The sequence below is a fragment of the Ascaphus truei genome, chromosome 17 (assembly GCF_040206685.1).
Source record: "Ascaphus truei isolate aAscTru1 chromosome 17, aAscTru1.hap1, whole genome shotgun sequence".
NCBI lineage: Eukaryota > Metazoa > Chordata > Amphibia > Anura > Ascaphidae > Ascaphus > Ascaphus truei.
Genome location: NC_134499.1, coordinates 13,383,199 through 13,410,022, shown reverse-complemented (window position 1 = coordinate 13,410,022; position 26,824 = coordinate 13,383,199). Strand labels below are relative to the sequence as shown.

General features: G+C 44.9%; 1 protein-coding gene across 1 annotated transcript; it reads right to left on the bottom strand.

The window, feature by feature from the left end:
• Positions 1-567: 567 nt before the first annotated feature.
• LOC142467965 (cytochrome P450 2D20-like) lies at positions 568-26,824 on the bottom strand. Its single transcript, XM_075574005.1, has 9 exons — positions 26,154-26,824; positions 25,451-25,622; positions 24,119-24,271; positions 22,241-22,401; positions 16,395-16,568; positions 15,357-15,498; positions 12,462-12,649; positions 11,220-11,361; positions 568-1,274 (listed from the first exon to the last, which is right to left on the bottom strand). Exons 1-9 carry the CDS (start codon positions 26,364-26,366, stop codon positions 1,096-1,098), a joined length of 1,524 nt encoding a protein of 507 aa, XP_075430120.1. The 5' UTR covers positions 26,367-26,824; the 3' UTR covers positions 568-1,095.

The following is a 26,824-nucleotide window of genomic DNA, read 5'->3' as shown; positions in this document are numbered from 1 at the left end:
GGAGTCAGGAAGGAATTAATTTTTCCCCTTAATGGGGTTTTTTGTTTGCCTTCCTCTGGATCAATAAGTAAGTATAGATATAGAATAAAGTATATGTTGTCTAAATTTAGCATAGGTTGAACTTGATGGACGTTTCTTTTTTTTTTCAACCTCATCTACTATGTAACTATGTAACTATATGACAATAAAGCATGGGAACAGGGGAATATACATTTTCATGTTATAACAAGGGTTAAATCACATTTATGGGCCTCAGCCCAGTTAACCCCTTGTCTCCCTGGCGAGGTCAGGGGATGGCCAAATGGGGTGCAATCCCTTTAATACCGGGACACCCCCTTTCTCCCTCTACAACTAGTATTTAATCTGAGCATCTGATTCAGAAGATCTACATGGGCAGCTAATGCCTAAATGTATCTTCTGCTGAGTGATTACAGCTGGTGTCTTTCCTTAGCCAACAAACACAGCGTCATGCTGTAGCAATTACAGATATTACCATCTACCCTTCCTCCTCCTTCTCCCGTACTCTGGTGGGGGAACGAAGAATGGTCGAAGTCACTAAAATCCATAAACATATCAGAATCTTGCTTTATTTGTCTAAAAAGATATCGATAATACCACCCCAATAATAGCGGGTGTAGATTGGTAGGAAGCATCTTCAGAAAGACATCGACGTACGCAAAATTAAGACCCTTCCAAACAGAGCAACTAAAAAAATATCAGGAAAGACTAAAGGACATTTACCCTCTGGAAGACATGGTGTAGAAGGGGATATGATACTGTAGAGACTTCAAAATACATCAGTGTTACCAATAAGGAGGCATTATGGTAGTGTTTGCCGAGTAACACTCGGAAACTGGAGGATGGGAAACTCAGAGGAAATGTGAGGAAGTCAACAAAATGGGAAGTGGAAGCATGAAACCGTCTCCCAGCAGGGGTGGTTAAGGATAATATAGCGATGGTACCCTGTATCCTACATATGCAAAGGAATTCAGCGATATGATGGGGCCGGAGGCGTCACAGCAGGTAGGGAAATGGGCAGATGAAGTGGTCCTTATCTGCTAGCAATTTCCATCGAGCTCTCTCATCAGTAGCTTCCTATCTGACTCTGGCGCAGATTTCGTACGGGTGGGGGCTCAGCGTGATTGCGTGCACCGGGTCTTCTCGTGGGCGGGGCTGGTTATTGGGGATTTCAAAGGTGAATCGTTGCAAGAGAGACGTGAAGAAGAGGAATAAAGTCATCCTCGCTAACTGCTCCCCCGGACAAGCCCGACGACCTGCAAAAAAAGGAGACCCCATCTTTACTTCGTAACAGTCAGACTAACAAACCTCTTCAGATATAGCTTGTGTTTCTACTATCTCCAATATGTATTCTCTTAAATATCCAAAACACAGAATCCAGTCGGGGCTCCCAATCATCAAAAGAATGCCTTTGTTCATACAATTTCCGCCTCATCTTTCTTGACCCCAACGCATTTCAAGCAGTAGTACTTTTGCTTTACTGAGGCACAGGGAGATAACCTCTTCAGGTATAATGTATAGAAGGGGTGCTCAACGCCAGTCCTCAAGACCCTCCCCCCCCCCAACTGGTCAGGTTTTCAGGATGTCCCTGCTTCAGCACAGGTGGTTCAATTAGTGGTTCAATTTCAACTGTACCGCCTGTGCTGAAGCTGGGATATCCTTCAAACCTGACTGGTTGGGGGGCCTGGAGGGCTGGAGGTGAGCCCCACTGATGGATAGCACTGTTAGCTTCAATATGTGTTCTTGACTATTGACTGACGCAGTACTGCAGCTTAACGGTTAGAACACTGACTGCAGATTCACACAGTTTGAATCCCACGGTCTGCTCTAGCTAATCACCTTATTTCCCTGTGCCTCAGCCACTACAATAAGATTTAAAACCAGAGACAGAACATGAAACACAGACAGAACTCAGTGCTACATCCAAATGACACTAATACACAGTACAGTGCCTAAATATATATATATATATATAGATATCGTTTGAATAAAATGGTCTTTTAGTTTAACTTTTTTGGCCAGTGTTGTAAGCCCTTGAGCCCCTTCAAGGCAGACCACGTCTCAAGGGTCCTAACACTAAAATAGATTCTTAATAACCTGTACATTACCAGGAAGAATGATTTATAATAAATCTGTCAAAATTAGTTGCATAGTTCTAAGTCTGATTGAAGCTCTTATTAACCTGTAATAGATAGCTATCTATATATATCTATATATCTATATATATATCTATATATCTACATATATATCTATATATATATATATATATATATATATATATATATATTGTGACAGAAACCAGGGGATGGTAATAAATTCCGTATATAGGGCTCCCAGGATACTAGACAGTTTCTATCCTGTTTGGCCTGGGAGTGCAGCCTTATAATACATACACTCCATCCCACAGTTTGGCAAGCGCTGGAACTGAGGGATGAGAGATCCAGACCAGAGTTTGTCTGCTGCCTGATTTCTGTCTCCTGTCATGCTAATTAGGAATCAGGTATGAAAGACTGATTTCCTGTTTGCTCTGGTCTCCCCACAAGAGCCAGGAGGCTGGAAGGCTGCTGAACTACAGAGGGGAGAAGCCTCTTCCCCAAACAGGTTCAATCTTTCTGTTCATTTGTGTAAGACTGCAAAAGTACCATGTTTTGATGTTGGAAGTGGAAAAGCCACTTCCAACCCTGAGTCAGGGATATCTAAGTTAAGTTATCGCTCAGGTGAGCAGCTTTTGTTTTGATCTGTTTTCTGTTGTATGCACTGTGGCAGTCTCAGTGCCTGGGACTGAATAAACCAGGCATAGCCTGTTTAAAGGAACAGTACGTGACGCCTCATCATTTAACCTACCCTAAAAGACCGTGTTCTAAACAGTCCCGGACAAACGACGGAGCCCCGGAGTAAGCCGTTTGTCACATATGGTGGAGAATGCGGGCAGAGCACTAGGGGGTCTGCGGGTTGAAGAACTTTGAAAAAAAAAAAAAAAAAAGTTTTTTTCATCCTCTGCAAACAAGATGGAAGACGTGGTGGGTGCGCTGGTACGCAATGTCGCTGCCCAGAAAGACGCGAATGAAACCCAGCAACAGCTGTTAATAGCCCAGCAAGAAACTAATGCAAACCAGCAGCAGACGAATGCAGCCCATCAACAGCTGCTAATAGCCCAGCAAGAGATTAATGCCAACCAGCAACAGGCGAATGCCAACCAGCAACAGGCGAATGCAAACCAGCAACAGACGAATGAAGCCCTGCAAAACGCGAATGCAAACCAGCAAGAGACAAACCGCTTGCTGAGAGAGGAGCAACAGCGGTTCGCTCAGGGCTTACAGCAGGAACTCGAGATCCTGAGGGGGACTATCAGTAACCTTCCACTGGCAGCGGCAGCCCCAGTTCCGAAAATGACCAGGGCAAGCCACTACCTTCAGAAGATGGGACCCTCGGATGATGTGGAAGCCTATCTTCTCACGTTTGAACGCACGGCACAGAGAGAGGGATGGCCAGAAGCTGAGTGGGCTGGTCTAATCGCACCCTTCCTAAGCGGCGAACTCCAGAAGGCTTACTTTGATCTAGAGCCAGCCGAAGCTAACGTCTATGCAAAATTGAAGTTCGAGATCCTCGCCCGCCTCGGCGTAACCACGGCTGTTCGCGCCCAAAGGTTTCACGCATGGTCCTTCACGATGGATAAAGCCACCCGAAGCCAGATGTATGACCTCATCCACCTCGCCCGGAAGTGGCTACAACCCGAGATCAACTCAGCCAGCCACATCGTGGAACGGTTGGTCATGGACCAGTTCTTGAGGAAACTTCCCTCTGCCTTACGCCGTTGGGTCAGTCGGAGTGACCCCCACAATGCGGATGAGCTTGTGGCCCTCGTAGAAAGGTACAATGCAGCAGAAGAGCACCCGCAACCCACAGTCGTGGAGCAACCCCACTACCCGAGGTTCCAGGACTCTTCCAGAGACGGTAAAAGGGTACCGGGGTTAAGGGGCGCTGAAGAGCGGCGACCACCTTCACGCAGCACCAGCAACAGTGGTTCGCACACTAAGGGCAATAGCCAACATGGGGAGCCGGGAAAAGGCTCTAAGTGGGACACAGACTATGTACCTAAATGTGTAAATTGTCATGAGAGGGGCCACACAGCAAAAATCTGCCCACTAAATTATGAGCCTATGCAATGCAACAGCGTGGAACCTTATTCGCTGTTGTCCCAATGTATGGGCCCTAGCCCAGAGGACCCCTTGAATAACCATCTGTGGGCATTTGTAAAGGTTAATGGTAAGAGGGTTCGGGCACTTCTTGACTCTGGGAGCATGGTCACACTAGTGTCCGAATACCTCTTGCCCATTAAGAAGAAACAGGGAAACAGTTCACAAAGAGTGGCAATTTGTTGTATACATGGGGATAATCATGAATATTCCACTGTTGATGTTTTTTTTGAAACAGAGTTTGGTTCTTTAGATTTCAAGGTGGGTATTGTACCCAAACTGGCACATGATGTGTTAATAGGGACCGACTTTCCCCATTTTCTAAAAATGTGGTCCCCCGCTCAGAATAGCGCCCAGAGTTCAATAGTGGACCATAACGAAGTATTAGAAGAAACAAATCCTTTCCCTTTTTCAGAAATGGAGGTTGACGAGGGCCCAAATAAGAAGGGGGAAAAGGAGGAGTGCTGTAAAATTCCCTTCCCCATCACTACTTTGGTAGGGAATACCCCAAATCAAGATGTTGAGCAGACACTTACCACCCCAGAACCGGATAAGACCCTCGCTGACCTAGAGGTCAGTCCTGGGAGTTTTAAGAAGGCCCAGTGGGAGGACCCCACATTAGCGGTAGCAAGGGGAAATATACGGGACCAGAATAGTACTCCTGGCCAACCAGATAGGTCACTTGCTTACCCCTACTTCGAGGTAGAGAACGACCTAGTATATCGGGTTGATAAAAGGAAATCAGTTACAACTAAACAATTGTTGGTACCACGGACATTCCGTAACGTAGTATTACACCTCGCACATAGTCATCCATTGGGGGGACACCTCGGGGTGGAAAAGACAAAAGAAAAGGTTCTCCGAAGCTTCTATTGGCCTGGGGTTCTGGCAGAAATTACGAATTATTGTTCCTCATGCCCAGAATGTCAGATCACCGCCCCGTTCAAGGCGTACCGCAGCCCATTGGTACCCCTTCCCATAATAGAGGTACCATTTGACCGGATTGCTATGGATCTAGTAGGACCCCTAATAAAGTCTGCTAGGGGACATCAGCATATATTGGTAATATTAGATTATGCCACCCGATATCCGGAGGCAGTTCCCCTACGTAGCACCTCAGCTAAAAACATAGCAAAAGAGTTAGTAGTTCTGTTTTCCCGGGTCGGGATTCCTAAAGAGATTCTATCTGACCAGGGAACACCATTTATGTCCCAAGTAACGAAAGAGCTATGTAAACTCCTAAAAATCAAGCATCTCAGAACCTCAGTCTATCATCCACAAACAGATGGTTTAGTGGAAAGGTTCAATAAAACCTTAAAGAGCATGTTACGGCGGGCGGTTGATAAAGATGGGAAAAACTGGGATTGTTTGTTACCGTACCTGTTATTTGCCATTAGGGAAGTTCCCCAATCATCCACAGGCTTCTCCCCGTTTGAACTATTGTATGGCCGACACCCAAGGGGCTTACTGGATATAGCCAAAGAGACTTGGGAACACGAGGTTACCCCTTACAGAAGTGTAATAGAGCATGTTGCCCAGATGCAGGACCGCATTGCTGCAGTCCTACCCATAGTGAGGGAACACATGGAGAAAGCTCAAGAAGCACAGAGGAATACATATAATAAGGGTGCTAGGGTCAGAATTTTTTCTCCAGGAGTATAGGGTACTAGTTCTGGTTCCCACCGTGGAGAGTAAATTCCTTGCTAAATGGCATGGGCCATATGAGGTCTTGGAAAGAGTGGGAGAAGTAAATTATAAGGTAAGACAGCCAGGTAGGAGGAAACCTGAGCAAATTTACCATATAAACCTACTCAAGCCCTGGAAAGATAGAGAAGTCTTGTTAACCCTAGTACCCCCAGGTGCGTCAGAGAATCAAGAAACTGACCCAGAGGTTAGCATAGCTGAAACACTGTCTGTTCATCAGAAACGAGAGGTTCAGAATTTAGTGAAAAGAAACAAAGAAATCTTCTCTATACGGCCAGGTAGAACTAGCGTAATTGAACATGACCTAGTCTCTGAACCGGGGGTCCGAGTTAACCTTAAACCGTACCGAATCCCAGAGGCCAAAAGAAAGGCTATAAGTTTAGAGGTTAAAAAAATGCTAAAACTAGGTGTAATTGAGGAATCCCAAAGTGGGTGGAACAGCCCTATAGTCTTAGTCCCAAAGCCAGATGGTACAACAAGGTTTTGTAATGACTACCGGAAACTAAACGCGGTGTCAAAATTTGATACTTACCCTATGCCCAGGGTAGATGAACTTGTAGAGAGACTGGGCAAAGCCCGATATCTCACAACCCTAGACCTAACAAAAGGGTACTGGCAGGTTCCCCTCACAGAAAGGGCAAAAGAAAAGACAGCCTTCTCAACCCCAGACGGCCTCTTTCAGTATAAGGTGCTGCCTTTTGGCTTACATGGAGCTCCCGCCACATTCCAAAGAATGATGGATAAAATTTTAAAACCACATGCTCGGTATGCTGCCGCCTACCTGGATGATGTGGTAATCCATAGTGAAGATTGGCAATCCCACCTTCCAAAGGTCCAAGCTGTGCTTGACGCAGTCCGGTCTGCTGGACTAACTGCTAACCCCGCTAAATGCACTATTGGTCTGGAGGAGGCCAAGTATCTGGGATATTCTATTGGCAGAGGTTTACTCAAACCCCAAACACTCAAAGTGGAGGCGATACAAAATTGGCCAAGGCCAGTTACAAAAAAACAAGTAAGGACCTTTTTGGGCTTAATTGGGTACTATAGAAGGTTTATTCCCAATTTTGCAACTAAGGCAACCCCACTAACTGACCTCACAAAAGCAAGAGGACCGCTAATGGTAAAGTGGTCCCCCGAAACCGAACAGGCCTTCAGAAGCCTGAAAGAAGCTCTCTGTGCCCAACCAGTGTTGGTCACACCTGACTTCTCCAAAGAGTTCGTAGTCCAAACCGACGCATCTGAGGTAGGGCTGGGGGCGGTACTCTCCCAGGAGTCTCAAGGTGAGGAGCACCCCATCCTTTATTTAAGTAGGAAACTAAATCCCCAGGAGAAAAATTACTCCATAGTAGAGAAAGAGTGTCTCGCAATAAAGTGGGCTGTAGAGACGCTCAAATACTACCTGTTGGGGAGAAAATTCCGGTTGGTCACAGATCATGCACCCCTTACCTGGATGTGTCAAAACAGGGAAAAGAATGCTAGAGTGACCAGGTGGTTCCTAAGCCTACAACCCTTTAAATTTTCTGTGGAACACAGGTCAGGGCACAAACATGGCAATGCTGACGGGTTGTCAAGGATGCACTCCCTAATATCCATGGTCGCTCATCCCTCGAGGTCTGAGCTGGGGGGGAGGATATGTGACAGAAACCAGGGGATGGTAATAAATTCCGTATATAGGGCTCCCAGGATACTAGACAGTTTCTATCCTGTTTGGCCTGGGAGTGCAGCCTTATAATACATACACTCCATCCCACAGTTTGGCAAGCGCTGGAACTGAGGGATGAGAGATCCAGACCAGAGTTTGTCTGCTGCCTGATTTCTGTCTCCTGTCATGCTAATTAGGAATCAGGTATGAAAGACTGATTTCCTGTTTGCTCTGGTCTCCCCACAAGAGCCAGGAGGCTGGAAGGCTGCTGAACTACAGAGGGGAGAAGCCTCTTCCCCAAACAGGTTCAATCTTTCTGTTCATTTGTGTAAGACTGCAAAAGTACCATGTTTTGATGTTGGAAGTGGAAAAGCCACTTCCAACCCTGAGTCAGGGATATCTAAGTTAAGTTATCGCTCAGGTGAGCAGCTTTTGTTTTGATCTGTTTTCTGTTGTATGCACTGTGGCAGTCTCAGTGCCTGGGACTGAATAAACCAGGCATAGCCTGTTTAAAGGAACAGTACGTGACGCCTCATCATTTAACCTACCCTAAAAGACCGTGTTCTAAACAGTCCCGGACAAACGACGGAGCCCCGGAGTAAGCCGTTTGTCACAATATATATAGATAGCTATATATATATATATATATATATATATATATATATATATATATATATATATATATTTATATTTAGGCATTGTACCGTGTATTAGTGTCATTTGGATGTAGCACTGAGCTCTATCTGTGTTTCATGTTCTGTCTCTGGTTTTAAATATATATTGCCATGCTCAGTAGCACTCCTCCTTGACACTTATACGTATATATATATATATATTGTGGTTATTTTGGGGGTTCAACATGAGCTGATAGGGGTCCTGTATGTGTTGTACTACAATAAGATTGTAAGCTCTTCAGTGTAGTGGCCTTTTGTGCCTAAAAAATACTATGTAGAATGCTGCAGACACTGTTAGAATCATCTAAAAATATGATATTGTTAATTTCCACGACTTACAATTGTGTACGTTTGTACCATGCTGTGTGTAGAATCGTAAACTGATACATTTACCTAGCAGGTATCTTCTGTATAATGGTTCTTATTCAACATGCTGTGTAGCTGCTTTAATGTGCTGGAGAAGGTTTAGGTCCAAGCCGTTGGAATGGAACTGATATCTTCACAGCATGTTACTTAAGGGCCAGCAACTCACCCACTAACAATCCGATTGTAAGCTCTTTGGATCAGGGCTTTCATTGTACACGTGATACTCTGTATCTGCGTACAGCTTTGCATATACTGTCATCACTACATGTCTCTACTGTTCGGCCCGGCCTGAAGTCTTTTTTCGCATACTGTGCCGTAAGGCCAGGTCCCCAGTGGCCACTGCGGAGAGCGCTACCGCGTGCGAGCCACACACCACAGCACAGCTCTCTATGGGGCAGGCCCCAGGGGCCGTGTGTGTCGGCGCACAAAGTGCGGTGACACACTGGCAGGGAAGACAGACAGCCAATGGAAGGTCAGATATGCCCCGCTATGGCTGTGCACCCCCATCATGGCCCCAACCCTGCGCATCCCATCGCTCCCCTACAGAGCGCCGATCACGGCTTTAATCGGTGTACGCGCCTCCAGGCACGCATGTAGCAGTAAATACTGGGGTCATAATCTAACTCTGGAACTCTCTCCCCCTCACTAACCGACAACCTCCTTCCCCCCTCACTACCCGACAAGCTCCCTCTCCCCCTCACTATCCGACAAGCTCCCTCTCCCCCTCACTAACCGACAACCTCCTTCCCCCCTCACTACCCGACAAGCTCCCTCTCCCCCTCACTAACCGACAAGCTCCCTCTCACCCTCACTATCCGACAAGCTCCCTCTCCCCCTCACTATCCGACAAGCTCCCTCTCCCCCTCACTACCCGACAACCTCCTTCCCCCCTCACTATCCGACAAGCTCTCTCTCCCCCTCACTATCCGACAAGCTCCCTCTCCCCCTCACTATCCGAAAAGCTCCATCTCCCCCTCACTATCCGACAACCTCCTTCCCCCCTCACTATCCGACAAGCTCCCTCTCCCCATCACTATCCGACAAGCTCCCTCTCCCCCTCACTATCCGACAAGCTCCCTCTCCCCCTCACTACCTGACAACCTCCTTCCCCCCTCACTATCCGACAAGCCCCTCTACCCCTTACTATCCGACAAGCTCCCTCTCCCCCTCACTAACCGACAAGCTCCCTCTCCCCCTCACTATCCGATTGTAAAATTGGCTCTTCCATTTACTTCTGCCTCTGGGTCTAACAACACACCAGTTCCATCTCTTTGGGGCAGGGACCACTCCCTCGTCTCAATGCTCCCTTTTACATATAATAATATTATTATTCCCTGTATTATAATCCCGTATAGTATCTCTGCTAAGAGACGTACAGGATACAGTGGCTGGCGTGTAATAAATAAAACAATATACTAGCAAACAATGCTGTACATAGTAAAATAATGCAGCCATGTATGTCATCATTAATCACAATATTGTTGACAATGTGCTTTTGTTATCTGGTCTATCTCCCTATCTATCTCAGTGTCCTGTACAGAGGCGCCAGCCTTTATTCTAAAACTTCGACATGCGTACCGGTCTGAATACCGGGGTCATGGCACGCTGTGTTTTACAACCGTATAGTAACTGACTCGGGTTTCTATCGGGCGCAGAAAATTGCATTTTAGCGTTGTCTGCAAAACCGTCTAGAAACTCAGGCGGGCGATCGCGAGCCGTTGTCTTAAAAGTCTTATAGCAATTCAACCTACAGTACAGCCGTACAGTTCTGCCCCCAATTAAATCCGAAACCCTTATAATTAAACAGATCAAACGTATGTGCCGGGCGGCGCGAATGCGGCAGAAACACGGGGGATGCAAAATTTAAAGCGCGTGGAATACAGGAGATGCAACGACAACGGCTCCGAGAAGCTTTAGAATAAAGGCTGGCGCAGCAGTATAGCGCATGCGCAGGCCCTTCGCCTATGCGCTTTTTAAAAAAACTCTAAAAGGTGAAGATTCGATCGGAGTCCGGAAAAGGGATTTCAAAGAGCCAAATCTTGAGCCGTTTTCTGAAAGTGGGACGGTCTCTGATGGACATGGGGAAGACGTTGCATCCCCTGGCTCCCTGTCCCGAAGGGTCACGACCCGCTCATCCCATCCGTTGGAATCTGGGGATTCTTATAATCAGAAGGTTTTGGGATCGTAGATTCAAGGTGGGTCTGTGGAACTTACATTTTGGTAGAAGGGAGAGGGGTCCTGTGCAGTGGCGGATTTAATCACCTGCCACCCAGAGGCGCTTACTTTGGTGCTGCCACCTCCTTCAGCAACGCAATGCCATGTGATGTCACAGCATTTGATGCCGCAACACTGAAGGAGGAGGGTAGCACAAAGGAAAAGGTCCGAACTTTACAGAGGCCCCGCGCTCTCCCTCGGCAATCAGTGGGGCAGAGGTCAGGGCCTCTGTATATGGGAAAAAAAAACAAAAGGGAAATTTGCCGCCCCAAAATTTTTCCGCCCTAGGCCCGGACTTAATGAGAAATCCACCACTGGTCCTCTACGATGGAGGGCCCGGTGTCCGATACTAAGGAGTTTAGACGTTGCTCTTTGCTTGGTAGGCTCAGTCTCGTCGTCTCTTACCTGCAGAGAACGGCATAAACGCCTCCCGTTTCACAAACTTCCTGTCCGCGTCCAGGAAATGCTCCGGGTAAAACTGATGAGGCTTCTCCCAGACGGTCTCGTCCTTCAGCACGGAGGACAAGTTGGTGAGGACAGTGATGCCCTAGAAATGATAGGGATTCAAATCTGTGGTGACGGACACCGGGTATTCCTTAACCTGACAAACAATCTTTACATAGCACAGCAAGTATTAAAATACAAAGTCAATAAACTTGGCCAGAAGGAAATCTTAAGCGGGTAACACAACTTTCATGAAATAGGTTATTTGGCTTTGCACTTTGTACACGTAGGCTTAGCTGTACAGGTTAGTGCTTTGTAAGGGCTTCTGTTAACCCCATATTCTGCATTCTGCCGCAAACCCAAAATCTAATTAAAACGTAAGACCACACGCAATGAAACCACATCGAATTTATAAAAACAAGAAGAGATCAAAAGCAATTAGTCATAATGTTGAAATAACTTTTAAACGTAATTATCCATATTAATTAGAGGAAGGCTTTTGTTTGGGCTCTGTTTTAATTTCTTTTTAAATTGATATAATATGCAGATCATTGTACCTTTAAAATAATGCTTCTTAGGCTAAGGCCCCGCTGCCTCAGACCGCGCGCCCGCACTGCAGACAGGCGGTGCGTGGAGAGGCACTTGACCGCTATCTGCGGTCTGTAGGGAACGGGAGCTGGAGCGGAGAGGGCATAGCCAAAACGGGTCGGGTGGGCGTGGCAATGATGTCAGGGGGCGGGGCCATCACGCTGTCTGTGCCAGGGGTTCCCTCCCCCACCTCCCCCCCGTGCATCTGCTGACAGAGTATGAGGAGAGAGTCTGTGGGAGGGAGCAGGGGGGCTCCCTTGGTGCTGCAGCTGCTTTCCTCCCCGCTCCCCGAAGCCTGCCCTCCTCCTCTCCTCATTGGCTCACTGCCACACCACGTGACACGTCGCCGCTTTGGATTACAATTCTCTTGCATCCCCTGGTGGCTGACGCGTCACAGCGTGTAGTGAGCTGTGCAGCCAGGGGGGACTGGGACCTGCTCGGGAGGACACCATCAGATGGCGCGCCGCCGGACGCAGCGGGACCAAAGCCTTATGTTGGTGAATACAAAGTTTGATGATGAATGATGAACATAAAACATTGATGTTATCCAAATCTTGCCCATTTTATCGTAACATTTTAATTTGAATAAAGATTCTGCTGGTTTGTGGTTTGTACCTTTGGGATGAAAAAGCCCTGAATCTCTGTGTCTCTGTAGGTCATATGAGGTAGAGCTACAGGGGCAATATCTCCACAACGTTGTGTTTCATGGATCACCGCGTTGGTATACGGCATTTCCAACAGATCTCCCATCGTCGGTCTCCTGTCCCTTCCAATCACTCGGTCAATTTCCTCATGGACTTTACCTGTGTGAATATGTAAGGTTTATATAGGGTTAAACAAGATTTACAGGTGCAGCCGGCAACATCGTTCCCAAGATGACACTAAATATTGCATTATAATGCAGAATATCACTGAGTTTCCCTTGGGTTCAATATCGGCGTTGGAGTAGAATATCCCACCATAACCCAACATATCCCACTATATATATCTCACCATAACTAACCGTATCTCACCATAACCCACCATATCCTATCATAACTCACCGTATCTCACCATAACCCACCATATCCCATCATAACCCTCCAAAACTCTCCATAACCCACAAAAGCCCACCATATCCCATCATATCTGCCAAGAGGGGACAAGAAGCCCCTACGTCTGTATTTAAATCGTAATAGAGTCTATGGTCGAGGTTCACCAAGGTCCAATAAGGTCTGTCGCAGGTCGATTTCGCATTCAAGTGAGGTCAATGGCAGTTGACACGGGATCTGGCCGCGATACCCCTTATGGGAGCTTAGTGAATCCAAATTAATGTATCAAAGCAAAAGCTGTGCAATCCATCCGGTTATTATTGCACCGGGTGATAATTCAAAGAAAAAATGGATTCTTTCTCATATTGCATTTTGTCACATCAGCTTTGCCCCAACGAAACATTTATACTTCAATACCAACGTATGCGTCAAATATTGAATCATGGCCTTCAGATTAAACAATGAAGAAGGTCCTATTATGGACCACAGTGTCAACCTTCATTATAAATAAGCGATTTAATGACAATTTTGCCTGTTTTAGGGTATTGCTTGGAGGTTTTATGGACTCGGCTCATCTGCCTGGGGACACCCACCCAAGTCTGCAATATGCAGTATTTAGAGGCAATCAGTTATTTTCTTAAGTGTCCACCACCTACACTGTCTACTTTATTTATTTCAAGCCGTAATAGCCCTTTTATCTTCTTTAACTTTTCATGAACGAAGGGACAATTGAAGTAGCACAGTCCAAACCTTATCGCTGGCAGGACACATACATTTTCAGGCTCCACATCTCTGAGTAGCAAAGAAACATCAGTACTTTCTGCGCAGTTAGGACCTTCAGCAGGGTTCCCTGAAGTTCCACTGAGTAAACATGTCCAAGTTTCTGTTACTAAGAGATACTGAGCGTGAAGATTTCTGTGCTAGGCTTATGCTTTAGGAAACTCCTGGTGAGCCATCACCACTTTGTTGGGCGCCCTGTGTTATTTTTAGTTATAGTTGTTATTTATAGATATCGAATAGATGAGTGACTGACACAGGATCAGTAAACCATCCAAAGAAAGTACATTCTGTTAGTGCACTCCTAGGCTAAATTTTATTTGTAATTATTTACTTAGAAAGACTACATGTACGAAGTGAAAGTGATATTGGGAATAATATAAATATTAAAATAACAAGTGGTGCTTCTGTCACATAATTGTACCATTATCCTCAAAACATTCATGCAGAATACACGTAATAAGGATTTCCTTAACCACACTGGTGCTGATACATGTGTGTGGTTGATGAAGCTACTACTGTACAGCCATGTTAGAGCCGCACTGTTTAGAACACAGCAGTTATAAAGCAGCTCAGACTTACTCACTGTGAGTAGCCGTAGCTTCACCTTTATTGATCCCAACCACGCACATATATCAGCACCAGTGTGGTTAAGGCAATCCTTATTATTATGCAGCCATGTTAGAGCTGCGCTGTACAGTAGACAGCATTTATAAAGCAGTTTAGTTCATCCTATACCCATTGAATATATGGAGGCATTAGCTTTACTTCACTTCGATCCTAACCACACAGATATATCAGTACCAGTGTAGTTAAGGCAATCATTATTATACAGTATGTATTTTGCTGTATGGACTCAATTGCAGGTAGTTTGCTGCAGTTGATATCTTACAGACCTCATGATTTATCAGAGTTTAGCAATCTTTTCCAAATAGCAGACTTACATTATATTATTATCTGTTTTTGGCGATTTCTACACGTGAAGTTTTATTGTTATCTCACTGTAGTTTATTAAGAGGTAACATTGACCACCTTTAGAACATTGTGACATCGCAACGGCAGATATCCACTAGGGTAGGTAATACCTCACATACCCCATTAGAGACTTATCGCCTACAGCTGACCAATACTGTGACATAAGCATTACTTGTTATTTTAATATTTATATTATTCACAATATCACTTACAGTATTTCACTTAGTACATGTAGTCTTACTATGTAAATAATTACAAATAAAACTTAGCCTAGGAGTGCACTAACAGAATGTACTTTCTTTGGGTGATTTACTGATCCTGTGTCAGTCACTCATCTATTCGACAACTATATCTTGAGTACATAGGTAGCGCCCATTGCCAATTATGGGCAATTTGGCCTATTATAAATTTAGTAACTTAATTGAATTGGTATCTAGTGAGCAGTGTTTTTTTCGTTGTTGTGTTGGCTATTCTTTATAGCATGAGGTTGGTATAACTTTTCTTCTCACTGTTACATACTTGGCCCAGTAGACGATTCACCAGTTTCCAGCATTTTATTGTAGGAATGGCACAGGTAACTCGTCTATTTGAAAGCCAAGCACTGGGCACCTGTTCTGCAGATCTCCGAGATGCTTGATCAAGGGAAGTTCTACCAAGATCACGTAAATAAACCAAGATACAAGTATGACACAAAGACAGGCTTCAGACTGCTCATACAGATACATACTCTGGACTTCAGGATACAGCAGCATGAACAGCAGGGCCCATCTCAGTGTGGTGTTTGTAGTTTCAGTGCCAGCTGCAAACAAGTCACGTGTTGTGAGGTAAAGATTCCCCTCATTGAAACTGCTGTCTTTGTCTTCTTTTACCTAATAGAAGATAAAATATATATACACTATGGGTGTGAATCAAGCTTCCAGACTGGCTACTAGGAACATTTGGTTAAAAAAGAAACACACACATACTGTAAATCATGTCTTCTCAATAAAACACATACGATATCTCATTTAGACCAATATATATTGAATCTAAAGTCTTAGAGCATCTTGGAGGCCAATGATTGGACTAGGAGTCTTGTCACTGGTTACACATATTAAAGTTTTAGTCCTTACCTACAGAGTTCTACAGGACACTGTACATCTGGAACCTCACCTTCAAATACTCCCCCACATTCCTTCCCTCTGCCCATAATATGCTCCTCCCTCATAACGTCAACTCACTCTCCAAGATTTCACCTCTGCTCTGGAACTCTGCCCCAACAACTTGAGACTCTTCCCCCAACATGCTGGTTCGCTTCCTGCCACTAGGCCAATCAGGAAGTGGGACCTCAAAGGAATGCAGAATATTTAGGTGCCTCCTAACTCCATAATATTACATCGTTACATAGTAGATGAGGTTGAAAAAAACATATGTCCATTCAATTCAACCTATGTTAAATTTAGACGACTGATACTTTTTGATACTATTGTTCCAGAGGAAGGCAAACAAAAAACCCCAGTGACATATCATCAAATGACATTTCATAAGGGGAAAAATAAATTCCTTCTTGACTAATATTGGCAATCAGATTATTCCCTGGATCAACATCCTTCCCATGTTACTTATTTGATATATCCCTGTATACCTTTCCTTTCTTAAAAGATGTCCATCCTTTTTTTTGAAGATATCTATTGTATCTGCCATCACAGTCTCCATGGGTAATGAATTCCACATCATAACTGCCGTTACTGTAAAGATCCCTTTCTGCTTTTACTGTAGGTCTTACTTTTTCCATTTCCTGCAGGAAGGCGTCAATGAAATCTCTGCAGTAGTTTGGATCCCAGCTTTTCTTATGCTCCGAGATAGTCTCTCTTAGAAAATCCAGCATATACCTCTGGGGTTGAACGATCTTCTTATGTGGTCCAGGGATTTTCATTAGCCAAGGTACCACGTTTAGGATCTAAACATCAAATCAAGATACTATAGAAAATGAGATATAACATCTGAGCAATACATTCTAACAAGCTTTCCCCTATAAACCAATAAAGATCATTACAAATCTAAAGAGGGTGTAGCTGAAAATCCACAATGCTGGTCCATGAAAGGGGTGTTCTTAGCTTATGAAAGCACAAAAAATACTTTAAGCAGCTGATATATATATATATATATACAGTGTTTGACAAATCACCCAAAAATCTACTCGCCCAACCAAAAAATCTACTCGCCACCTAGTCCCGCCCCTAGTCCTGCCCCCAGTCCCGCTTTAAAATAAAATATATAAATAAAATACATTTAATAAATTCCTAGTCAGAACATTCGTTTTTGACATAAATGTATTTATTGTATTACATTATACTACAATTAGTCCTTGTTACGCGTGTGTGTGTGTGTGTGTGTGTGTGTGTGTGTGTGTGTGTGTGTGTGTGTGTGTGTGTGTGTGTGTGTGTGTGTATGTGTGCGTGCATGGGATCAGGGGAAGCGGGAAGTGGCGCGGGAAGCCGGGGTAAGCGGGGAACACCCCCACTACCATCACCCGCCCCCCAAGGGAATCGCGGGGACACCCCCACTACCATCACCATCACCAGCCTCGCGCGGGAAGCCGGGGGACACCCACTACCATCACCCGGGGATCGGGGGAAGCGGCGCGGGAAGCCGAGGGGGGGAAGAAGGGGGGGACACCTCCGCCCCGCGCGGGAAGCCGGGGTAAGCGGAGAGAAGGGGGAACACCCACGCTACCATATCCAGCCACGCGCGGCTATCGGGGGTGGGGGGGGAGTAAGGGGGAACTGCAGGAGGCAGGGAAGGAGCAGAAGGGATGGAGGATTGGAGAGTACTTACTCTCGTACTCTCCAACATATCTCCGGCCAGAAAAAATGGCCGCTTGTTGGGGGCGGGCTCATATAGAGCCTGGCCGCGTGCCCACAAAGCCTGGGAGCGCGCGCCAATCAGCAGACAGGTAGGGGTAGTTTTTTTTTTTTGTTTCAGGCAGCGCGAGCGGGAAAATTTCAGCGCGAGCAGGGAAATTTAAAAATACAAACACGTGTGCTGCTTGGGCCAATATTTACTCGCCCGGGGGTTAAATCCACATGCCCCGGGCATGTAAATGTATAGGATTGTCGAACACTGTATATATATATATATATATGTATATGTATATATATATGTATATATATATTTATATATATATATATATATATATATTTTACATTTTTAGAAATAGGGGTTCTCCCTTTTTTTGGGGGACTCTTTTAGGTTCAAGAATATTTAAGTTGAAAATATTTGATGAAAGGAATATACAGGGACATGGGAATGCAGCCACCAGCTGGTCAGTCCACCAATGATGTTGAAATCACTGAAACCTGCCTACAAAATGAACATGATGCTAACCAGTACGTTTTATCCACAACACAGATCACTATTAGCCGGACGGCCAGCAACCCTATTAAATCTGGGAGGACTTCAGTGTAAAGATCCCCCAGACATGGTAGTTACCAATGGGAGAAACCTTCCCAGACAATTGAAACCAATTTCAATATGGTGGCAGACTCCCGGTATATGCTATATTTTATTGTGTATGCTTATTTATTCATTTTATTAAATTAGTCATGTCCAGTTCATAAGGTGTTTATTTGTACTGTTCATAAGTGTTGTCAATATTTGTTTAAGTTTGTTAAGTGTTTTATGTGTGTTTGTCCCATCAACAGTGGGTAATGTGATGTCGCCTGTGAGATACGTCTGAGGGACTAAAGGTTTCCAAGATTGGACTTTATATATGGTCAGATAATTATCTGCACTTTATTCACATATTTTGGCGCCGGATTATTTGTTTGTATCATATTGGACTTTGGCCGATCGAGAAAATTATAGTGAAATCTGCAGCATTCACGTAAATTCAAATTGAGAGAGAGATTAGGAGGATATGTTTGCAAATGTCACTTGTTAGCAACATTTGTACAATTTGAATTGGCGACATATGCAAAATTTGCCTGGACTATTTAGCAAGAGAAAGAGATTTTATTTCCGAAATATGTCATTTTCATAAAATAAATATATTTCAGCCAGTATAAAGAGTGTTAACGGGTCTGAAAATGTGTAGCAAATAGATTCACATCTCTAATCAAATATTTTCTTGGAGATGAGTAATCAGTCAATATGGTTATGACAAGTAACCGGTTTAATAATGACTGTAGAAAACAAAAACAAAAGGTAAAGACGGTGACGGGAGTCATTACAAGTCCGTGTTCAGCAATATAAATAAAATAAACAAGTTAGAGATATGCAGAATAAATCATATTGGAAGCTAAAACAAAACCGGAGAAGTGGGGAAAGAGGCCGAACGAGGAAAGAGGCCGAACGGGGAAAGAGGCCGAAGGGGAAAGAGGCCGAAGGGGAAAGAGGCCGAACGGGTAAAGAGGCTGACTACTTAATATGATTTGCACAATATGAACTTTTAGATAAATTAGATGCAAAACCCCGGAAACTGCTCCAGAACCTCGTAACTCCGATTCCAAGATCCAGGTGGTATGTTTCAAGGAATAATTATCTCAATCTGGATGGGAAGAAGCAGATGAAATCAGAAACATCGCACTCTAGTTATTTATTTATAGAAAGGGTGGTGGATGCATGGAATTGCATCCTAGCAGAGGTGCTAGGGGCTTATACTGTACAGTAAGGGAATTATAAAATGTTTGGGATAGACATCAGGCTATGCTAAATATAAAAGGAATCCGAGGATCAAATAGGCTCTGTGGTTTTACAGCAGATAGGACAATGGGCAGTCACGGAAGGGGGTGGGGGGGGGGGGGCATGTCACGTGGTCCTTATCTTCCATCACATTCTATGTTTCTCTCAGAGAATTGTAAAGAGTATCATATCCAACTAGACTATGGGACAGGGATATATTGCTTCCAATTAGTTATATAATTGCACAGTTAGACAGACAGTTAGTCAGTTACATAGTAGATGTGATTGAAAAAGGACACATTACGTCCATCAAGTTCAACCTGTGCTAAATTTAGACGACAGATACTATATCCTATATCTGTACTTACAGTATATTGCTCCAGAGGAAGGCAAACACTAAACCCCAGAGTCATATCATCCAATGATGTCTCATAAGGGGAAATATAAATTCCTTCCTGACTCCAAGAATTGGATCAACATCCTCCCCATGTTTACTTATTAGGTATATCCCTGTATACCTATATAATACCATGCCGGGCTCCTATCAGAACCAAATCTACAACTGGAGGGACATGCTGTAGGGTGGAGCTCCATCCATACAAGTCCATAAAGTTTAAAGGTCTAAACCAGGGGGTGGCTGTAGACGGACGTTCACAGATGTACACAATGGGAGGCTTTATAAGGTGAAATTATAATAGGCTTTATTGTGCCTTTTCCTTTTCATCAGGAAAGTATCCAAACACAGGGGGGGAACAAAGCTTCTATCCACTTGGGAGTATTTCTAGTGAACTCCTATGCAATTAATTCACATCTCCGTTAGTTAAACAATTCTCCCAACCCCAAACACATAGCATGCAATAAGCAGATATAAGCAGTCTTTTAAGAATGAAAGTCTTATCTGTTCCTTGTGGTTTAGAGGGAAAATCTTCACTGTCCCTGCTTCAGCTCCCTTGTCTCCAGGGTTGGTCAGCATACAGGTTTAGAAGTTTTCCCTGTGTCTTGAAAGCAGCTCTGCTATCTTTTGGCAGAGCTCAAGCCAAATGTGTCTCCAAGTTCAGCTCAGGTGTCAGCTAAAGAGTTCTCACTTCCTGTTTCAAAAGACAGGCTTTCTAAGCCATCTAATCAAGCAGGTGGTGTTTTGTTAATTGACTACCAGCAGTTAACCACCATACTGCTGGATTAGAGGCACATTACCTGAACAGGGATAAGTCCCCTGTTACAGTGGCCAACTCCTGTCCTCAAGGGACACCAACAGGGCAGGTTTTCAGGATATCCCTGTTTCAGCACAGGTTGGTTGAGTCATTCTTACAGAACCACTGATGGAGCCACCTGTTCTGAAGCAGGGATATCCTTAAAACCTGCCCTGTTGGTGGCCCTTGAGGACTGAAGTTTGCCATCCCTGGTCGAAAAACTAAGGGAAATCAGTGCTTAGTGACTGTATAAATATAATGTAAGACATGGGTGCACAAACTTTTCTGGCCGCGCCCCCCTGTCTGCTCTCCCCCCTGCTCCCGCGCCCCCTCCTTTGCCTGCTCTCTGACTTTGGCGGCGTCATATGACATCGTGTGACGTTGCATTGCCATTTGACCCCACCACTGTATTTGACGCTGCTTTGTCATGGCGACGCCGAAGAGCCGGCTGAGAGCATGTAAGAGAAGTTACAGAAGCCTCTCACCCACTCAGGCATTTAATTTAAATGCCTTGGGGAAGAGCGCGTGGCCTCTGCAACCGCCCACGCCCCCCATAGAAAATCCTCCAGTTTGCGCACCCTTGATGTAAGGCAGGCCTGCACAACTCCAGTCCTCGAGGGCTGCAAACAGGCCAGGTTTTCAGGATATCCCTTTTTAGCACAGCTGGCTCAATAATTGGCTCAGTATGACTGAGTCACTAGTTGAACCAGCTGTGCTGAAGTTGAGATATCCTGAAAATCTGTCCTGTTTGTGGGCCTTGAGGAGTTGTGCAGGCTTGATGTAAGGTATTGTACCAAAGTTATACTATTTTTTGACAACCAAAAACAATGTAAATAAATGACAGCTTGTAAGGGAGTGAGGACTGCACAGGTGTTGGATTGCACACCTGAACAGGTAGGTGTGCACAATCAACTCCTGATGGAGCAGGGATAAAAGACAGGATGCTGTCAGAGATAGAGAGCCTGCTTTCCTCCAGAGAGAGAGAGGAAGTGAAAGTTCTCCCAGCCGGGAGAGAGTCTGGCTGTTATGGACCCTAGGACTGAAGGAAGCAGGCCTGTGGGGTCCAGCTGGGAATCACACCCAGGATAAAGATTGCTCCCCAGAACCGGTGTTCCTGAAGGAGTGAAGGAGCGACACGCAGGCCCTGTGAAGGAATCCCTGCAATTCAGATCATACTTTCTATATTGCTCCCTAAATACTGTTTCATATGTTTTGGGCTGGGAACCAGGTTAGTTGGCCAGCGCTGTTAGCTAGGGATATGCTGGTGTAGTTCGTTTCCCTAACAGGAATAGGGTTCTATTTAATTATTTTGTGTTTTGCCTTAAAGGGGCAGTAGCCTCAATGTTATGGTTGCTGTTTGGTGGCAAATAAACCCACTATAGTTAAGCTTTACACAGTATCCTAGCATCTGACTGCCATCACCTACAGGCCGCTCCATGACACAGCTCTTTTGATGTTTTGCCATATTTATTTTTATCAGACTATGAGAGTTCGAAGGATGAGGCAATGAATGTGTATATTTATATAGCAGTATTTGTATGCTGGAATATTGTCTTTTCTGATTTGTTCATTTTGTTTTTGATTAAATTAAACTATTTTTTATACCAAGTCAGCTATTCATTTAGTTCCTTTTTTTATGTGCATCAATTAAATAATCTGTCATTGATTTATCTACAGACACAGTGTAGCTGTTATTGGAAATACCCTTTGTAGAAGTTTTGTTTATAGATTTCGAAGTCTTTCCTTCTCTTAATCCTACCTGTGCCATGAATCCCGATTCCAATGCCATACCTTCTTCTAAAACACGAAGCAAATTCTGGAACTTGTCATCATCGTATTCAAATCTTTCGCCTAACGTGATGGAGCAAATTATATTGCTAACCGCGTTATTGATGACCCAACGAGGGTTAAATGGGTGTCCTGTGGACATAAAACCAAGAAAGCACATTATAAATTGTATCATCAATGGAGCTTCATTAATAATAATAATAAAAGCATGTTCTTGTATAGTGCTGCTAGTTTTACGTAGCGCGTTATAGAGACATATCGCAGGCACAGGTCCATGTCCCGTGGAGCTTACAATCTATGTTTTTGGTGCCTGAGGCACAGGGAGATAAATTGACTTGCCCAAGGTACAGTAAGAGTAATCTTTGTGATTTATTTTAGCAGTCATATTATTGTGTAAACCTTGAAAGCTTCACATGATGCCCATTGCCACGACAACGAGACACTCCGTGATGTTGCAACGTTAAGTTGCCATGACAACAGAACACCTTATAGCGCCACGTGAAACCATGTTGTCTTGGCAACGTGACACTGTGGCATTGGTAACCGACGCAACGTGACACGGTGACATCACGTAGCATCCCGTTGTCATGGCAAAGTAGCACCATTTGACATTGCGCAGCCTTTTTGACTTGATTTGCAGGGGGAGTTGCTGGGAGATGACGCCACCACCCGGAGATTTGAGGTAAGCCTGGAGATACATGGCCAAAACCCGTAGTCTCCGGGTCAAACCCAGAGTGGTGGCAACCCTAGTCACTATACTGCTGACTAACCTCGCTCAGACTGAACAGCAGAGCACAGATACCCAACTTCCTCTAACCCCGCTCAGACTGAACAGCAGACCACAGATACCCAACTTCCTCTAACCTCGCTCAGACTGAACAGCAGAGCACAGATACCCAACTTCCTCTAACCTCGCTCAGACTGAATAGCAGAGCAGATACCCAACTTCCTCTAACCTCGCTCAGACTGAATAGCAGAGCACAGATACCCAACTTCCTCTAACCTCGCTCAGACTGAATAGCAGAGCACAGATACCCAACTTCCTCTAACCTCGCTCAGACTGAATAGCAGAGCACAGATACCCAACTTCCTCTAACCCCGCTCAGACTGAACAGCAGAGCACAGATACCCAACTTCCTCTAACCCCGCTGAGACTGAACAGCAGATACTAGATACCCAACTTCCTCTAACCCCGCTCAGACTGAACAGCAGAGCACAGATACCCAACTTCTTCTAACCCCGCTCAGACTGAACAGCAGAGCACAGATACCCAACTTCCTCTAACCTCGCTCAGATTGAACAGCAGAGCACAGATACCCAACTTCCTCTAACCCCGCTCAGTCTGAACAGCAGAGCACAGATACCCAACTTCCTTTAACCTCGCTCAGACTGAACAGCAGATACTAGATACCCAACTTCCTCTAACCCCGCTCAGACTGAAAAGCAGATACTAGATACCCAACTTCCTTTAACCTCACTCAGAATGAATAGCAGAGCACAGATACCCAACTTCCTCTAACCTCGCTCAGACTGAACAGCAGAGCACAGATACCCAACTTCCTTTAACCTCGCTCAGACTGAACAGCAGAGCACAGATAGGCAACTTCCACTAACCTTGCTCAGACTGTAAAGCAGAGCACAGATACCCAACTTCCTCTAACCCCGCTCAGACTGAACAGCAGAGCACAGATACCCAACTTCCTCATACCCCGCTCAGTCTGAACAGCAGAGCACAGATACCCAACTTCCTTTAACCTTGCTCAGACTGAATAGCAGAGCACAGATACCCAACTTCCTCTAACCCCGCTCAGACTGAACAGCAGAGCACAGATACCCAACTTCCACTAACCTTGCTCAGACTGAAAAGCAGAGCACAGATACCCAACTTCCTCGATCACTCTCTCCTCCAGCGATTTCTTTCCCATCCCGAAGTTCCTCAGTGTAGACAGGGAGAATCTTCTCTGCTCCTTCCAGTTCCTGCCGTACTTTTCCATTATAACACCTGTCAAAGCGCATAAGGAAATGGATATGCCACACAGTCAACATCACAACTGGAGTAATTGTAACTAGTAACATTGTAACTAGTAAGTCCAACTATGATTTTCATATATTTCATTTGGGGGGAGGTGGGGGTTCATATATTTCATTTGGGGGGAGGGGTGGAGGGGCTTGTATCTGTAATACATGCGTGGGTGGCAGAGAGGTTCTCCGGAGCTGTTCAGAGCTAATTTCTGTTCAGGGGACCCCCATAGTTGCTGAGATACATACCAGAGAACATGTCACAGGTTACTTCCTGGTATTTAAATCCTGTACGTCATATGGGCCAATAGGTATCCATGATGGATGGTGACGGCTTCCATGTGCAAAAAAGGAGGCGCAAAAAAAACCCCCAACAATAGGAACTGCTCCTTTAAAGCAGCAATCCCGTCCACTTTTTTGCAATGTGATTTTGTTGCCGAATTGGAGGGTCTCATTAAGTTGTAACGTGCTATCCCAAGCTACTAGGACACTTCCAGAGATATTTACCTTTTGATGGGCTGGTTGAATGAAGGTAAACTTAAAGATGGCTGCCTGGGTCATCCTGGAGGATGCTGCCATACCATACACCGATGACATTGGGGACTTCCTATTGGCCCATGGGAGTGAGGCTTTGAAGGCAGCCATAGTGGTCTAGAAACACTGGCCCATTAAAACATAAACATATCAGGAACTGTTGGTCACTGGAGATAAATATAGTGCTTATCAGCTTCGGTGGACCTGTCGGTTCTGATTCTACTCAAAGGAATCAGAGTAGGGGGTGGGGTTACTGCTTTAATCAAGTGTCTTATAAATAGCAGGGATCATTATTAAGTTGGGTTGATGCTAAGGTAGAGTTGACAGTGGTTTTGTAGCTAAGAAAAGATACAATGATATTGGTATGGCCCAGAAATGGATACATACTGCCATTATAATATGTACAATGTGGGCCAAGTTCAAACTGATCCATATGAAATGCAGCAAGCGGTGCTTGCAAACCAGCCAATGGGAATACAACATTAGGACTGGATCATTCTCACACTGTTGACCTGGAATTGCTTGGATCATTCTCACACTTTTGCTGGATCATTCTCACTGGAGTTGCTTGGCAGGTAGGGCATTAACCGCAATAAAAGTTATGATATTTGCCAGTTGCATCACTGACCTTTGGCGTTCTCACAATGTCCCACATATTGATACAAGGGAAACATGGGCCGGTCCGCTATGTCCTCAGACTTGTTGAGCAGAGCTTCCTTCATGACCTCATAGCCATTCAAGACCACCATATTTTGCCAACAGAATTGCAGGCTGAACACATCCCCGTACTGTCTGCTCAGCTGTCAACAGAGGCACAAAAAGCACAATATTTGCAAACATTGACCTGAAGAAATGGAAATTTTAACAACCATCCATATATCCAAAAAATCTACCCCCTACCAATACAATCCATCAATCATTTCCTAAATAATGCCAGCCCCTGGCATTACAGCAAACATTTCCCAAGCTTTAGAAAGAATGTTATATGTATCTGTATTTATATTGCACCAACAATGTACTCAGCGGTTAGCAAAATTGCCATTGGAACACAGGGAATTATAATGCAATAAGTGGAATAAATATATAGACACACAACAGGAATTCATCTCTGTCCTGGAGAGCTGTCAATCAAAGTGTTATGTTGGGAGACTCACAGAATGATATAGGAAATATGGGACGTCAGATCACCCCTCAAGCTTTTTGCACAATACATGGTGTTAATACATGGATTAAAGCAATATTGATAGCCAATGTTTCGATCTGTCTTGGGACCTTCCTCAAGTATAGTTTGCGTGGTACTCAGTGCCCATATCCTGCCCTCTCAGACTTACCTGTTTAAACGCCCCTGGAAGGTTTTTGAAGTTGACCTGTAGCATGTTCCCCAGAAAGGGCACCGAGGGAGGTCCTGGTGGGAACCGTCTCCATGTCTTCCTGCGCTTCATGAAGTCCAGCAGCAGAAGACAGATGGTGAAGATGATGCCCAGTAGGGAGGTGTTAGATAAGGACACGGGGAGCACAGACCAGGGCTCTGACTGCAACGCCATACTCTCTGTCTCTACCACTCTCTGTCTCTACCACTCTCTGTCTCTCCTAACCGTTCACCTCTCACCTTCACCCCTCTCTATCTCTCCTAACCGCTCACCTCTCACCTTCACCCCTCTCTGTCTCTCCTAACCGTTCACCTCTCACCTTCACCCCTCTCTGTCTCTCCTAACTGCTCAACCCTCACCTTCACCCCTCTGTTTCTCCCGCTCTCTGTCTCTCCTAACTGCTCACCTCTCCCCCACACCCTTCTCTCCCTCCCACTCTCTGTCTCGCCTAACCACTCACTTCTCACCTCCACGCCTTTCTGCCTCTCTCTTCTAACCGCTCACCTCCCCAACTCTGTCTCTCCCAGATCTCTTCAGCTCTGTAACATTCAGGTAATCAGACACACACACACACTGCTTTCTAACTTGCTGACTGTATGTCACCTTCAGTAATATTCCTATTCCAGAACTTG

Coding starts and splice junctions, on each gene's coding strand:
- LOC142467965 (XM_075574005.1), bottom strand. CDS start 26,366: ATGGCGTTGCAGTCAGAGCCCTGGTCTGTGCTCCCCGTGTCCTTATCT. Junction 22,402..24,118: donor TGCTTTTCAGTCTGAGCAAG/GTTAGTGGAAGT, acceptor TTATGTCCACAG/GACACCCATTTAACCCTCGT. Junction 11,362..12,461: donor AGGGCTTTTTCATCCCAAAG/GTACAAACCACA, acceptor TATCATTTCTAG/GGCATCACTGTCCTCACCAA.